The following is a 17,390-nucleotide window of genomic DNA, read 5'->3' on the forward strand; positions in this document are numbered from 1 at the left end:
AAACTTGTCAATTTTATTTTTAGGGGATAATGATCTAAGTCTCTTTTGGAAAGAGAGACTACTGGTAGTAGGTACCAGAGAAATTACTAGCGCTTGTGGGCCCTTACTAGGTCTTTGGGTATTTTACACGAAATACAACGCAAATGTTCACATCGGTGTCAATTCGGTCGAACCGTGAACGCCGCAAACCCCAGAACCACTTCTTCGTCAGTACCACTTACAACCACTTCAGTCACCAACATTCTAACATCACCACTTCTCCAACAGGTTCCTAATATCGCTCTGCAACCCGCTGGACAGTCAGAACACATCAGGCATGGTACACCTGGGCCTGTCCCTCGTTGGAACAGCTCTTGAAGTGTCCGCAGACCAGCTAGCGAAGTACCCATCACTCCTGTACCTGGTCAAAGACCCGCTCTGCAGAAACCTTTTAAGCGTAAGTAGTAGCTTTCCATGGTCTTTTATTACTGGTCTTTTTGGTCTTTTGTGTGTGATTGTGTGAAGCTGCTTAACTCACTAATTGAATAAACGGTGGTTTCAAATATGGTTGCAGTTGATTTGATTATCGAACTGTTTCTTTTTTGCGAATGACATGCAATGGCTAATTAACGTCCGAATACTGAAATGCTACTCAATTTTAAGTTATACTTAAATATCTTGCTATCTCTGTCATTGTATAAAGAATTGGTAGCTACAGAACTAGTCTTGAGAGCGTCTTAAAATTGAGTAGCGTTTGAGTATTTGTACATAAATGAAGTTCTTGCGCACTCAACTAACAATAGACAGAATAAAAAATTACGTTGAAATATGGGATATCATCTAAAACAGGAATACACAAACTTCAGTATTGAATACAAGATACCCACGTGTCTTCTAGATTATTTTCAGCCTTCTATCATCAGGAAACCACTAGGTGGTAGATCCCCATCCCTCACATGATGTAACTGTGGAGATCAGCCGCGTCCTGTGAGGGGTGAGGATCTGGACATCTACTTGCATCTGGAAACTTCTGGAAGCTTCCAGAATTTAGACTGTGAACTACAGGTACAGGTATAAATTATGTTGTTGTAGGTCTATTCTATATCAGTTGTATAATAAGAATAATCTGATTTGCTTCTTTGTTTCGTGATGTCTTGTGCATGTGTGACTATGTTAGAGAGGTTTTATGTGCTTCGGTATACGTCAGCGTATGTGTAACGTAATATTGTGAAACACATCTTCTTCAACCCCTTGGTACTGATAATTTCTGAATTTTTGATTTGTATTCTGAATAAAACCTTTGGCTTTTGAACTTTTCGACTGACAAGTTGCTGCTATTCTGTATATTCGCGTCTTTTGCTAGGCTAACTAATTCGAATTGACTCTGGCGATTCGAATTGGTTAGACCAGTTAAAGAATCGCATCTAGTGTCTTCACATGTTCAGTGAGGAAGATCAAGCAGCTGCCCAGTCGACGGCACGCGAGTCCAGTTTGACTGGACCCCCGTGCTGTCCACTGGGCAGGCGGACGGCCATACCCCACGTGGGTGCGGCTTAGTCTGCGTCTGCGCATTCATCGGGGGATCTACATCGATATCCATTTCAAGAAAGAAGAAAGTTAGAGTTTGTTGTAATATTTAAATTATTTTTTGGATTTTTGATTTATGATGTCTATATGATGTTGGTGTATGAAATGTCTTGAAAATTTGACTAAAACATCTTTTGTTACGATTTTAAAACTGTTACTTCTACATGGCTTTGATCACAGCAAGAGGAAATGGAGGTTGTTTTTGGAATTAAATTTGTCCTCGCCTTTTCCTGGTATTTGGCCAATACCAGAAAATGGCCAGGAGAAGTTTGATTTAAAAATCATCGTGTTCACATCTGTGTAAATAAGTTAGCGCTTATCCTGTTTCGGAATAACGGAATGAAGAAGAAGAAAAAGAAAAAAAAAACATCGCTTTGACTGGACCTTACAAATAATAAATAGTAGGTATAACTAATGTCGTCTAAATATGTCCATCGTGGAAGACAATGCAGCTGCCCGGTCAACGGCACGCGAGTCCAGGATTTACTGGACCCCCGTGCCGTTCGCTGGACAGGCAGATGACCACACCCACGTGGGTGCTTAGTCTGTTTCTGCGCAGTCATCGGGGATCTACACATCTTCCATATTAATGAGAAAAAAGAAGAGTACCTACTATGTTTTGTTGTACTATAATTATTTAAATTTTGTATATTTTTATTGTGAATGAATGAAAATCGAATTACTTCAGAGCATTCGAATTGTAGTGTCTTGTTAAATGCAAATACGAGGGTTGTCCGGACATGTCCAGCGATGAAGACGAAAGCAGCTGCCCAGTCGACGGCATGCGGGTCCAGAATAAGCTGCACCCCCGTGCCGTCCACTGGGTAGACAGACCACCACACTCCATGTTTCACGTGGAGTGCGGTATAGTCTGGTACTGCTAACTCTACACCACGTCGGCAGTTCAAGAAAGAAGTACTTATTTACATTCTCTATATTCTTTATCTTGTGAGAAGAATTGAAGAATTTTCATCTCACACAGCAGCTGCCCGGTCAACGGCACGCGAGTCCAGGATTACTGGACCCCCGTGCCGTTCGCTGGACAGGCAGATGACCACACCCACGTGGGTGTGGCTTATTCTGCGTCTGCGCATTCATCGGGGCATCTACAGGCCTTCCGAATTATTCGTTACAAGAAAGAAGACTACTATGTTTTGCTGTACTTTGTATTTTAAAGTTTATACATTTTTTGTAATGACATATCATGCTAAGTTTTAAAACTTCATCAGCATCCGCCCAGCCAGAAAGCCAGTATTAACAGCTATAGTATTAACTCGCATTTGATGGAACTGACTATTGACTGTATTGGTGAAATTGTAATGTGATGTTTTATTGCTGTTGTTGTTGTATGGATTTACTAATTCATTTCCAGACATTTGTGATGAAGTCCCAAGTTCAAGTCGCTTTGAATGGACCGTACAATTCGGATGATTATTCCCGATTATTCGAATTGTAGAGTCTAATTCAATGCAAGTACAACGAGTATCGTCCGGACTGTGCAGTAATGAAGACAAAGCAGCTGCCCAGTCAACGGCTCGCGAGTCCAGAGTGACCTGGACCCCCGAACCGTTTACTGGGTAGACGGACGACCATACTCCACGTCTCCCGTGGAGTGCGGTATCGTCTGGTACTGCTAACTCTACTTACATGAGGGCAACTCAAGAGAGAAAAACATTTTGTAATTGTATTTGTTTGATGATGCTAAGTCTGTTGTGTGTATGGATTTCTTTACTTTACACAAATTGAATTTCTTATTGTTGTTTGTGTTTGTTGATTAATGTTAATTAATGTCGTCTAGAAGAACACACAGAAGAGTACTTAGTTTCGCCGTCTCACCCAGCAGCTGCCCGGTCGACGGCTCGCGAGTCCAGGATTGCTGGACCCCCGAACCGTCCACTGGGTAGACAGACCACCACACTCCAAGTCTCACGTGGGGTGCGGTATAGTCTGGTATTGCTAACTCTACGCCAGGTCGTCAGGTCAAGAAAGAAGTACTTACTTACATTCTCTATATTCTTTATCTTGTAAGAAGAATTGAAGAATTTTCATCTCACACAGCAGCTGCCCGGTCAACGGCACGCGAGTCCAGGATTACTGGACCCCCGTGCCGTTCGCTGGACAGGCAGATGACCACACCCACGTGGGTGTGGCTTAGTCTGCGTCTGCGCATTCATCGTGGGATCTACAAGTCATGAAACAGAATGGAAGAATTAAAGCTTTTGTGTTACCTCTGATTTATATTGCCGTTATTGCTATCAAGATTTTGTTTATGCATGCGACTGTATTCTGTGTTTGTTTTTATCCTGTATAAATATTACTAATGTAGTTGTAAGGTGCACTTTAAATACTTAAATTCTAAGTATTTATAATGGGTTTGCTGCCTTGTACGAGTCCCACACCAGTTACACACTGGGAAAAGTACGCAGTTTGATGATATCCCCATAAAATTAAAGTTAAAAATATACTTTAATCAACTAACATTAACTTCTCATTTGCAGCTGCTGAGCACGGAAAGGATATCGATATTCGCACTAGACCTGCAAGTCTCCTTCCTACTCTTCGAAGCTCTTCGCACACATCTCAAGTTTCAAATGGAGGCGTTTTACAAGAAAATCATAGAAATCATATCAGCAGACACGACGAAAGCTATTTATGAGCTGAAAGAGATCCACCATCTTGCCTTGGAGAGCTTAGCACAAATGTTCAGGATACCGGGGCTCTGCGCTGAGATATACCTTAACTATGACTGTGATGTGTACTGCATGAATGTATTTGAAGAATTGACCAAACTGCTCTCCAAAAACGTGGTTTCTTCTACCGCATACAACATCCACTCCCTATCTTTAGAAGCATTGATGACCATCATTGAGGCAGTGGAAATGGGGTGCAGTAACAAAGAAATAAAGCCAGAACCAGAGATCCCCCCTAATGGGGAGGAGGAGAAAGAGAAGGACGTGAGAGGTGGTCATGTGTCTTTGGAACTAGGGGGGCTAGATGATGTGTCTGTGGTCAGTGACCATGTGACTCATGATATTAGTCAGTACTTCGGCTGTGGGAGGACAGGGAGGCATAAACCTTCCTCTGATCTGCCTTCTGAAGCTGAATTAGATAATATCAAGAATATGAAGAAGGTTAGTTATACTCTAGTATATTCTATGAAAGATTGATTCACTGATTGAGCAATTTTTTTTATATGTCATGGCTATCCTTCTAATTACTTTTTTTCGCTTTGCAGTGGGTTACACAGGGTACGGAGTTGTTCAATCAGAAACCAGAGCGTGGCATTGAATTTTTGCAAGAACACGGAGTGCTGGCAACCCCGCTAGATCCCCACGAAGTTGCCATATTTTTGAGAGAAAACCCCGACTTAGATAAGAAAATGATAGGTGAGTTTTAATTTAGTATAATGGATGTACATTGAAACGTATTTTATTCTTCTTTTATACATTGGTTTGCGCAAATAATTCCATTGCGCAAACTTGTTGCGCTACCGGCTAAATTCGCCTTCCAATGACCAGAAAGCGTACTTATAAATTATCTTATGTCGCGAGTGTGCAGGGTGCGGTGATTGCTTATCATCAGATGATCTGATCACTCGTTTGCCCTTCCTATCCCATACGTCTTATATATGTATGCAACGTTACGCCTTTTATCCTCGAAGGGGTAGGCAGAGGTGCACATTACGGCACGTAATGCTGTTATCACCATTTATGTTATAAGTCCTATTTAATAGAGGGTGAGCCTATCAGACGATTCAATTTGACGTCTTCAAAATTAACTCTTATATAATATTGTTCCTTTTATATTTCCAGGTGAATTTATCTGCAAGCGTTCGTCTCGAGGTGAAGACGAAGAAGGTGGCCCATCAGTTCTGGGAGCCTTTGCAGACAGTTTCGACTACGCGGGGCTGAGGATAGACCAGGCACTGCGGATGTATCTGGAGACCTTCAGGCTACCAGGAGAAGCTCCCCTCATCTTCCTTGTCATGGAACGATTTGCTGAAAGGTGGCATGTAAGTAGAAATTGCTGTTGTAAAATTGTTCTTAGTGATGAGAAATTAAGGTATTAAGTTAAATGCATATGAAATGTTACAAAGGGGAAAGGTAGTTTGTGATGATTTAATACTTAAGCCAGTGGACATATTTTGATAAATTTTGGTTTAGAGCCAGAATTATTAAGGAAAATGTATTCTGTGGCTTAAAATTTGTACTTTTTTCTTAAAGTTTACATTACATACACATCTTTACTTACTTTATACAAATTTTAGTACCGTTTTTAATAAAAATCAACCATATGCTCTAAACAATACAATTCATTTTCCAACAGAGTTCAAACGGCGAGCCGTTCGCGAACACAGACGCCGCCTTCCGCCTGGCGTACGCCCTCATAATGCTGAACATGGACCAACACAACCACAACGCCAAGAAACTGAACGTGCCGATGACTGTGGAGGACTTCGTGAAGAACCTCAGAGGATGCAATGGATCTGGAGACTTCGACCAGTCCATGTTGGAGGCTGTGTTCCATTCTATCAAGTAAGTGGGGATAACTTAGGCATGTGTACCTTTTTGTTACATTTAAGAAGTTTACTATATTTTGTTATCATGTTTTTAATATTTAATTTTGTGCTATTAATTTGTCGGTATATGAAGCATTAAAAACTATATTATAACTGGTTAACTTATATTATAAAAGATTGTCTTTATGCTGTAATAGGTGATATTAGTTTTGTAGCGCAAAATTCCTTAGAACCTCATCATTCCATTCCTTAGAATCTTTTAGTGGTAGAAGTAAAAATAACTTCCTTTGTCTCCAGGAACGAGGAGATGGTGATGCCGGCGGAGCGTACGGGCGCGGTGCGCGACGCGTACCTGTGGCGGGTGCTCCAGCGGCGGGGGGCGGCGCCCCACGCGCTGTACAAGGCCGTGCCCGCGCTACACCCGCACCACGCGAGACTCTTCACTGTTGCTTGCCCGCCTACTGTGAGTTACATTGTTCTTCAGTGTCATACATATTTTGTTCTGATGTGACACTCCTTCATACTTTTTCACTTCACAGTGTTATATTATGAAATGTTTTTGTTTAATACGGTGTTACTATAAAATGGCGTTCTTTTTGCTGATGGAATACTTGCACATATTAAATGTAACACACTTTTCACAAGTTAAGTTATCAGTGTTGTGTGGTAGAGAAAAATGAATATATTTCCCTACCCATATTTCCATTACCCCTATTTCCATATATCGTAATTGAATCCATACTGTAATATATTCGAAAGCGTTTGAAAATCTTAAATATTATAAATTCGATTAGCAAACCTAACCTTGCAACTCGATTTTGGAAAGAAGAATGAATTGTATTTATTTTGATTAATTAACACATTGAACGCCGTGGTGGTTACCGGTAACCGACCTTAACGGAGGATTTGCCTTCAACAGTTTTCTATTGGCAGTCAAAGACATATGCCCGAATACTCAAACGCTACTCAATTTCAAGTTGTACTTAAATATCGTGCTACCTCTGACATTTTATAAAGATTTGATAGTGACAGAACTACATTTGAGAGCGTCTTAAAATTTTGTAGTGTTTGAGTATTCGGGCGTTAAACATACAAAATAAAATGTCGCAGGTGACAGCGCTTTCGGCAGCGTTCGAGCGTTCGACTCCCCCGACAGTGGAGGAGATGGACAGTAACCGAGTCCGCGAGAGTGGCGCGCTGCTGGCGCTGCAGGGGCTGGAGCGCTGCGCCGCGCTCGTGGCGCGCCTGCCGCCTGACAACATCACGCTCGACACACTGCTGCTCACGCTCTGCAAGTTCACCGGGTTATTGGCGCCGCAACACGCTAATTATATTGCTATTGGTGAGTCATGTCATGGAATAATAATCTTAGGTATTCGCTTGTTAAAGGTACGCGTCAACAGCCCCACATCGTACGCAACGGATTTTAGTTTGTCTTGTATAGAAATCCATACAACTGCGTCCACCGATCTGCATCGTACGCACTGCATCATCTGAAATGCGTAAATGCGATGCGTACTGACAACGTCATTCGGAATGCGTACGATGCGTGCGATGCATATGATGCGAACCTATGGACGCTTACTTATCTTTAAAGTGACGAACTTTCAAAATTGTGTTCTACAACTACAACATCAACTTTTTGTAAAGTCTATCTTTATTAAGATTAATGATAAATGATATAAAAAGTCCCACTTCACTGGTATCCATGGGTGGCGTTAACCGCTTTTCATTAGCCGATACGTTTTCTAGCTTGTTCCCAAAACTAAAAAAACCTAACTTTACCTTTTTTTACTTATTTCGTCCTACTTAATATTCTCTGTAATTCCTCCAGGCGTGACACTAGGCCAGTCGAGTAAGGCGCAGCTAGCGCTTCGCCGCGCCTGCGCAGTAGCAGCCCGGCACGCCGACTGTATCCGGGACTCGTGGCGACATCTGCTGGAGATCGTCAAGACTTTGTATATTGGAAGACTGCTGCCTAAGGTACTGCTTTTTATTATTTTGTGTCCTGGATTAATTGCAGACAATTTTCTCATAGTATGTATAGTGTTTATAATCACATCTGAGCTAGATCTATTGTATATAAATAATTCAATTACATAATATACAAATCTTGAAATAGCCTATCACACTGGTTTTGCAATCCAAATAACATAAAGCATTATTAGATTCTTAGATTTACATATGTAATCCTACTCTATATCATCATTACCTATACCTATATTTTTCATTAATAATGTCCTGATAAGCAAAATTAGGTCTGGAGCTGCGGACTACCTAGCGGGGTTACTGGGGCTCTGGCTCGAAAAGCAGGAGTAGGAACGGGGTGGTTTTTAGTTAGTAAGAGTCTGACACTCCCTCTTACTTCGCCCAAGGCGGGAGAACTTATTGGATGATTTTCCCCAATTAAAAAAAACATCATTACCTATGCGTTTATCTTTTATTAATAATGTCCTGATAAGCAAGATTAAGTGGTGATTAAATGTTCTCCGTTGTTCTCAGTGCCTCGTAGAAGCGGAAGACTACCTCGCCCCGAACGGCACGGTGTCTCTCATCAGGGAGGCGGCGCGGGGCTCGGAAGCCGGGCTGCTGTCCAGCTTGTATTCTTACATCGCGCTTGGAGAATCAGGTAATTTTCTAAAAATATTAATTTGAATAGAACTTGCGCAAAATATGTTGCCTTTTTTGCGCAAGTTCTATTGATACTTTGTCTTTTATATTAATTTGAATAGAACTTGCGCAAACTATGTCCTTTTTTGCGCAAGTTCTGTTGATACTTTATGTCTTTGCTTTACAAGAGTTAGTTGTTGCAAATAATTTTGAGTATAGATATCGATTACTTGTATAACCTCGAACTTAAATCAATAGCAAATCTTATTATCAAATACACGCTGTATTATGATTATCAGATTTTTCTATTGTTTTTCTTTATCTCTCAGTAAGAAACTAAATCTAAACTATCTCTGTTGTTTTCATTTCATTTCTTATTACTTTATTTGCATCTTAAAGTTTTGATCTTTTCCAAATCCAATCCAAGTGTCGATAAATAACTGAATGTAACCGTCAAACTGTTCTTCTGAACAGGTATGCGAACGCCCACGCCTCATGAGAAGGTACTGATCGACGCGGCCATGGACTGCGTGGCCAAGTGCAACTTCCCGGGACTGCTCATCACTGAAACCAAGTTCCTACAAGTCGATAGCTTACAGGTAATTATGATGTGATGTAGGTAGTTTTTATTTAAGTCATTAATTTAGATTTGTTTCAAATGTGTACAGAGGTGGTGTACAATTTTAATGTTCAAGTTCTAATTATTTAGATATTGGCCTTCATCTTTTTATCTGCTATACTTCTCAGCCACCTCATCCATCATTTGTCAACAGTTTTGTAATGTTTTTTTGATAACCCAAGGAATGCATCAATCATTAACAAAAATGAAATAAAAAAAATCGGCCCTGTAGCTCCTATGCTAATATTATTTAGTATGAAATTAAAACCATATCTTTTGTTTGTGCGCAGGAGTTGATCCGTGCGATGGTGACAGTGGGCACGCCGCCCGACTCGGACAGTCTGCAGATGAACCCTCAGCTGGAAGACATCACCATATTCTTCCTGGAACTGCTCGGACAAACACTCATACAGAACAGGTGAGTCATAGTTTTGTATGACAGTACTATAGCGGGTTAATATTGAATTTGGAAAGGTTTACCAGTGGTTTATATATGCTTTTTGAAATTATGGTACATACATTTTTAATGGTTATAAATACTTATAATTCAAATAATTCGGATTTTGAGTAATTAAAGACAATTAGAGTCTATTAGGTCGAGGATGATAAGAGTTTTTTTCCTTGGTTTACTATACATTTTGGTCTATTAGGTTTCATCATAAAGTTGCCTGGAATAGAATACAAATAAGGCTGCTCATTGCATCACATTTACTTTAATTTTTAAGTTTTGTTTGTATAATCGGTTCATATCTGATGTAAAATACGTCTAGCGTATTATCGGTTACACTAACGTATCATTGGTTGAGTGAGAACAGTCAAGTGTTTTTGTATACATTCATCTATATTATATAACCTTAATATTTTGTGTTTAAAGTAATCGAAATGGGAGTTTGGCGCTCTGATTGAATAAAATTCGAATAATCTAATGAGATTAACGCCAGGGTCACTGGACGCGACCGATAATACACGACGCATGTTCTCTCTGGTATGAACCGACTCTAAGTAACAGATTTTGAGTCATAACTATATTTCCACAGAGACCGTCTCCTGTGCGTGTGGCCCCTAGCAGCCCCGCACGTGTCCCGCACGGTGTCGTGGGCCCAGACAGTGGGCCCGGGGCTGCGGCGCGCCGTCACGGCCGTGCTGCGGACGGCGGCGCGCCTCATGCGCTGCGACGCCGCCGCGCCCCACGTACTGCACCATCTCACCATACTCTTCCACATGCCGTACAAACTATTCTACCAGCAGGCTGATGTCGTACGTATCTACTTTGTTGATTTATTTTGCTTTTTTCAGGGAGGGTTGTGGTTTTGTTGATTGTTTAAAGAGGGGTGGGATAGTGAAGACTGATATTAGATTTAGATTTCAGCCATGATCGTCCCACTGCAGGGCAAAGGCCTCCCTACCCTCCTTCCACTCTTCTCTGTTTAAAGCTTTTAAGGAAAATTCATAGTTTAATGTGTGAAATTGTTCAATTTCACGTTTGAACTAAACAGTTGAAGTATTTAACGTGTCAAAATACAGCAGACCTCGTAAGATCTACCGTAAAACGTATAGACCGCGATTTTACAACTATTTTATCTTACATAATTTCTCTGACTCTTTTATTTTTAATTTACAACATTAATTATATCCATTAGATTAATAACCCAACGGTTATCAGTCAAAAGTCAACACTTTTCTCTGCAGCATCCAAAAATTTGATTGATCGAGAATACTTATAACATGTATTGTATAGTGCATAAAAGTACCTTTACATTTATTTATCACATCACATGTTTCATTACAGATATACTTAAATCTAATGCGACAAAGTAACTTATTATAAACTTTTCCTAACTATAACTTACATGTCGTAATAAGCACCTCTGCCTACCCCTTCGGGGATAAAAGGCGTGACGTTGCTTTTTATAAAAGTTCTTTCCCTTTTTCAACCTCCCAACTTTAACAAGTTGAACAAATCCTTGTGTTATAGATATCGTGCGGCATGTACGAGATAGTGAAGACGTCAGCACAGAACGTGCACAGTGCGCAGGAGTGGGACATCGTGTTCGCCTTGCTGTGCGCCGCCGGGGCCGGGGCTTGGCCCAGTGACGCCAGGGCTACTAGTTAGTATACTACATTTCATATTATACTAATATATTTTATCATAGAACTTGCGCGATATTATGAGATTTTTACGTTTTCATAATTTTTTTTTGTTATCCCAATTTATCTTTTTTCTTTCCATCAATCTAAATTTAAATACACTTTTTCTTGCATGATTGTCATCCATTCTCGTCACGTTTTTTCGACGAATTTATTTCAATAAAATATTTTGTATTTTTAGTGTTTTTTAAGCGCAATAGTCACAAGATATTTATATATGTGTAAAATAATAACAGGTCCGGCGGCATCGAGTAGGTCTGAAGGATCGGAGGACGAGAGTGAACGACGGCCCACTAGTGCCTCCTCCGAGAGTGAACTGTCCCATTCACCACAAACACAGGGATGGATACTGGTGAGATGGCTATTAATTGTTTTACTTTTTCAATATATTAACATGTTTTAAAAATATATATTTATGTTAATTTACGTGTAAATCTAAATGTTAATTGACGCTAATATGACGTCACAGTGTGTAGAGAAAACAACATGGTAATTGAGATTTTACATAAAGTCACATCAAAGTGATAAGCATCGCAAAACATATTGATAAACATCATAAGCCCCGGTTGAATCTCGAAATTAATCGAGCATCCTCGAAAACTTACCACAACTTGATACATTTGTACCAGGTGAAGAACGAGACAGAATCGTCGGAGGCCCTAGACCTAGAAGGCGCGGTGTCGCTGCGCGCGCACCGTTCCTCTGCGCTGTCGCGGTGCTGCGAGGCGCTGGCGCTGGTGGTGCGCGACGTGGCGCACGTGACGCCCTACAACTGCCGCGCCGCCGTGCGCGCCGTCAGGCTCTTCGCGCGCGCCACGCTGCACTCCGGTACGGACAATATGACCACTGCTATACATAGGCCGCGACGTGGCGCACGTGACGCCCTACAACTGCCGCGCCGCCGTGCGCGCCGTCAGGCTCTTCGCGCGCGCCACGCTGCACTCCGGTACGGACAATATGACCACTGCTATACATAGGCCGCGACGTGGCGCACGTGACGCCCTACAACTGCCGCGCCGCCGTGCGCGCCGTCAGGCTCTTCGCGCGCGCCACGCTGCACTCCGGTACGGACAATATGACCACTGCTATACATAGGCCGCGACGTGGCGCACGTGACGCCCTACAACTGCCGCGCCGCCGTGCGCGCCGTCAGGCTCTTCGCGCGCGCCACGCTGCACTCCGGTACGGACAATATGACCACTGCTATACATAGGCCGCGACGTGGCGCACGTGACGCCCTACAACTGCCGCGCCGCCGTGCGCGCCGTCAGGCTCTTCGCGCGCGCCACGCTGCACTCCGGTACGGACAATATGACCACTGCTATACATAGGCCGCGACGTGGCGCACGTGACGCCCTACAACTGCCGCGCCGCCGTGCGCGCCGTCAGGCTCTTCGCGCGCGCCACGCTGCACTCCGGTACGGACAATATGACCACTGCTATACATAGGCCGCGACGTGGCGCACGTGACGCCCTACAACTGCCGCGCCGCCGTGCGCGCCGTCAGGCTCTTCGCGCGCGCCACGCTGCACTCCGGTACGGACAATATGACCACTGCTATACATAGGCCGCGACGTGGCGCACGTGACGCCCTACAACTGCCGCGCCGCCGTGCGCGCCGTCAGGCTCTTCGCGCGCGCCACGCTGCACTCCGGTACGGACAATATGACCACTGCTATACATAGGCCGCGACGTGGCGCACGTGACGCCCTACAACTGCCGCGCCGCCGTGCGCGCCGTCAGGCTCTTCGCGCGCGCCACGCTGCACTCCGGTACGGACAATATGACCACTGCTATACATAGGCCGCGACGTGGCGCACGTGACGCCCTACAACTGCCGCGCCGCCGTGCGCGCCGTCAGGCTCTTCGCGCGCGCCACGCTGCACTCCGGTACACAACCATCCATGACCTTACTGCTATTACATTGTGTCAGAATGGTCGATCATTGATCAATGCAAGAGAGACGAAGCATACAACCTACATAGCTCTGTCCCTCTTGCACTGATCAATGATCGATCATTCTGACACAATTGTAATAGCAGACTAAAGCCCCTGTACATACCATCATGTCATTAACCACAAGGCGTCCATTACTATACAAAGACCTCTCCTAATAACTTTCAAATCCTCACTTAAAATTCACTCCAAAATATATCCGCTTTTTTGTTTTCCATAAACATTTTGCCTCAAAACTAGTGATATTTCTGAACCAATACAACCTTCAAGAAAAGAGATTATCTCTCGTTTTTACATAGGTCAGCATAACACCTGTTACTCCTCTGGTGTCGCGAATATCCGCTCCGATTGACTTACTTGACTTAAGGTCCTATGACCCCTAGATGGGGCAGAGGGCGTCCACAGAGGTCCTCCATCTCGATCGGTCTTGAGCTTCCCGCTTCACCTCGCTCCACGTCATGCCGATGCCCGCCGCTTCCGCCACTACAGTACGTCGCCAGGTTTGCCGAGGACGGCCACGCTTCCTTTTCCCCTGGGGATTCCACTCTAAGGCTTGTTTTGGAATGTGGTCGGGGCCTCTTCGGAGAGTATGGCCAATCCATCCCCACTTGCGGCGTTTTATTTGGCGATCGATGGGGCTTTCGTGGCATTTCTCCAACAGGTCAAAGTTGGAGATGGTCTCGGGCCAGTAAATACCGAGAATGCGACGCAAACATCGGTTAACGAAGACCTGGATTTGGCGGGAGATGTCCTTCGTTACCTTCCACGTCTCGCACCCGTATAGCAGCACCGATTTGACGTTGGACCCAAAGATCTTGAGCTTGATCCTTCGGGTCAGTTTTCGGGACTGCCAGACCGGTCTCAACTGCGCGAAAGTAGCTCGAGCTTTGGCGATCCGTGAGGCGATGTCCTCCTCACTTCCTCCAGTTTCTGACACGACGCTCCCGAGGTATGTGAATTTGTGGACGCGTTCCACCGCCTCTGTGCCAATCAGCAACGGTGAATTATTCTTCACGCCAGATCTTATCTCTTTGGTCTTCCGGGTGTTAATTTTAAGCCCTGTTTTTGCTGCCTCCTGTCGCAAATCGTCCAACTTAGCTTGCATGTCGGCATGGGTGTGACTCAGCAGGCAAAGATCATCGGCATAGTCCAAGTCTTCTAGTGTGTTGGACAGTCCCCATTCTATCCCGCGGCGCCGTTTATCTGTGATGCGAAGCATAATTCCGTCCAGGACGACCAGGAAAAGCAGCGGTGACAGAAGGCAGCCTTGGCGGACACCTGAGTGCACCGTTATGTCTTCCGAAATGAGACCGTTGTGAGTTACTCTACAGGAGTACTTTCTGTACATACTTTCCAACAGGCGGACAATCTTCGGTGGCACTCCAATTTCCAGTAGACGAGACCAGATGCTCGGCCACTTCAACGTATCAAAGGCTTTTTCGAAGTCAACAAATGTGAGGTAAACCTCTCTCTGCCATTCTGATGCCTGTTCCAGTATGATACGAAGAGTGTTGATCTGGTCCGTACACGAGCGGCTCGATCGGAAGCCAGCCTGTTCCCTGCGGAGGAGAGGGTCCACTGCCTTTACCAGTCTGTCCAGAATGATTTTGCAGAAAACCTTAGCAGGAATCGAGAGCAATGTGATGCCTCTCCAGTTGTCACACATACTAAGGTCTCCTTTCTTAGGTACTGTAATAACAAGGCCTTTGTTCCAGTCATCCGGTAGCTCCTCTGAAATCCAAATTTTCTCAATTAGAGGCGTCAGAACATCGACAGCGGAAGGTAAGTCTGCTTGTAGCATCTCCGCAGTGATAAGGTCGAGTCCTGGCGCTTTGCCTGTCTTCAGAGAATGGATTGCTTTTGCCACTTCCAAGGCTGAAGGTGGGTCCACATTAATATCGAGCAGCTGTGGTGGTGGGGAATTAAAATGACGTTCGCCAGGTGTTGATGTCGTAGGTAACCGGAAGACCTCTACAAAGTGCTGATGCCAGCGTGCCAGCTGCCCCTCTGGTGTCACAATGAGTTGCCCATCTTTATCTTTCAACGGCTTTTTCTCCTGGACTTACTGCCACCTGCCAAGGACCTTGTAGCATTATATAGCTCCTTTAAGTTACCTGTGTTCGCAGCGTGTTGAGCGCAACCTGCAATACCGTCAGCCCACTGCCTTCTATCCTTGCGGGTACTGCGATAGATCTCTTTGCGTTTTTGACGGTATTGCACGTTAAGTTCGGCTCGAACAGCGTCATCATGAGCTTCGAGGCGTCTCAGGTGAAGTCTCCGTCTGTCTTCTATCAGGTCCCATGTACGTTGCGACATCCAGTCCTCCTTTGAGTGAGTGCTCTTACGCCCTAAAACGATGGAGCTGGTCTCTGTATCCGCTCCGATTGCTTATTACCATGTGATCGATCTGCTGAAATAACTCTTATTCTATAAAATTATACTTCACGATTTTGTATTTTATCCAAGATTATTGCCACCGAAAGCACCACTGAATTATCCATGATTTTTTTTTAATTATTAGATATCCTTTAAAAATGTTTTTCTTTATGAACAGGAAAGAAATCTGGCAAGTCGCGATCAGGTCACAAATCCCGTCCGAGCTCTGGTAGAAGACGATACGATGACTCCTCTGATGAGGAGGTGGATACCTTAGACCAGTACCATATGGTCAGCATACAGGTACGAATACATTTTCTAAATTAATGACCAACCGCATAGAATATTGAACCTTATCTTATTCACTTCTAGATTCTAATTATATTGTGATTTTACCCCCACCGAAATTATCAAGGTTTTTAATCATTATTAATTTAAATACTGGCATAAACTAATGGAGGAAAGCTCTATTAGTTTCAAGTCGCAATAGTTAGTTGTACGATGTGTTGTCGATGTCGCCTTATGCTGCTTATGAATATGAGCCCCGACATAACTCGAAACTAGTAGAAGTATCGTCTTTAAGTTTACACCAGTAAGCCGTATATACTTATAATGTCAGTTGGTTTATAATTACGTTTGTTCGTAGCTACTGGACCTAATGCACACGCTACACAGCCGCACCGCCCAGATATTCAAGTGGTGGCGAGACGAGGCCGACCAAGGACAGAGTGAGTACATACATACTTACATCCTCATAGTATAATGAATTAGAGTAATATTTTCTTGTATCTTTGTAAGGTTAATGTTAATCAAGTATTTATTTGTCACTTTCCAGTTTTTTTCGAATCAGGTAAAAGTCTAGATTTCAAAGTTAAAATAATTTATTACGTTGGTACTTGTTTAAATCAAATTCCGGTTTAGATGTTATTTGCATCAGATACATTAAGCGATTTTATGATCACACAATGATTTCAGTTGTTTTGATTTTCAAGTACTCATAATATGTACTGTCTAATTATTTCGTAGATGCCGAAGAATACGACTTATGGGAAGTTGCGTGGAAACCATTGCTGCAAGGCATCGCACAGTTCTGCACGGATAGGCGGAAACAGGTCAGTTTATATTTTGTCTCTGATTGAAGAGAGAGACATTTTATTATTATTTCTTTAGAGCTTTATTTTACTTAGCATGATTTTAATGAGTTGTAACTTACCCAGGTGTCGAACAGCGCGGTGGCGTACCTGCAGCGCGCGCTGCTGGTGCCGGGGCTGGCCAGCATGGGCGGCGCGCGCTGGGAGGCCGCCTTCCACCACGTGCTGTTCCCCCTGCTGGAGCTGCTGCCGCGCCGCGCAGACGTCACCGCCAGGGCACACACCATCATGTGCAAGGTAACACTCACTACGGCATTTAAGGGTTAAAAGTTAAGGCTCAATCACCTTGTTATCCGTAATCCCCTCTTTGATCTCCTTATTTACAATCCTTCTATCTCCAATCACCACATCCCCAGTCTTCACTCCTCAATCTCCCCATCCCCAATTCCCCCTCCTCAATCACTCCATTCCCAATCCCGCTTCTCAACTACCCCAATCCCAATCA

At 43.7% G+C, this 17,390-nt stretch overlaps 1 protein-coding gene across 1 annotated transcript in view; it reads left to right on the forward strand.

The window, feature by feature from the left end:
• The window catches only part of LOC118272124 (Golgi-specific brefeldin A-resistance guanine nucleotide exchange factor 1), a 50,811-nt gene that overhangs the window by 27,761 nt on the left and 5,660 nt on the right, over positions 1-17,390 (forward strand). Inside the window, exons 8-26 of the mRNA XM_050693999.1 lie at positions 268-436; positions 4,065-4,697; positions 4,802-4,952; positions 5,379-5,578; positions 5,893-6,101; positions 6,383-6,548; positions 7,196-7,427; positions 7,920-8,068; positions 8,588-8,714; positions 9,170-9,294; positions 9,605-9,732; positions 10,352-10,571; positions 11,290-11,422; positions 11,699-11,814; positions 12,092-12,290; positions 15,973-16,097; positions 16,441-16,522; positions 16,821-16,906; positions 17,012-17,182. Coding sequence (XP_050549956.1) covers positions 268-436; positions 4,065-4,697; positions 4,802-4,952; positions 5,379-5,578; positions 5,893-6,101; positions 6,383-6,548; positions 7,196-7,427; positions 7,920-8,068; positions 8,588-8,714; positions 9,170-9,294; positions 9,605-9,732; positions 10,352-10,571; positions 11,290-11,422; positions 11,699-11,814; positions 12,092-12,290; positions 15,973-16,097; positions 16,441-16,522; positions 16,821-16,906; positions 17,012-17,182 — 3,421 coding nt within the window. The remainder of the gene's footprint in view (positions 1-267; positions 437-4,064; positions 4,698-4,801; positions 4,953-5,378; positions 5,579-5,892; positions 6,102-6,382; positions 6,549-7,195; positions 7,428-7,919; positions 8,069-8,587; positions 8,715-9,169; positions 9,295-9,604; positions 9,733-10,351; positions 10,572-11,289; positions 11,423-11,698; positions 11,815-12,091; positions 12,291-15,972; positions 16,098-16,440; positions 16,523-16,820; positions 16,907-17,011; positions 17,183-17,390) is intronic.

The sequence above is a fragment of the Spodoptera frugiperda genome, chromosome 5 (assembly GCF_023101765.2).
Source record: "Spodoptera frugiperda isolate SF20-4 chromosome 5, AGI-APGP_CSIRO_Sfru_2.0, whole genome shotgun sequence".
NCBI lineage: Eukaryota > Metazoa > Arthropoda > Insecta > Lepidoptera > Noctuidae > Spodoptera > Spodoptera frugiperda.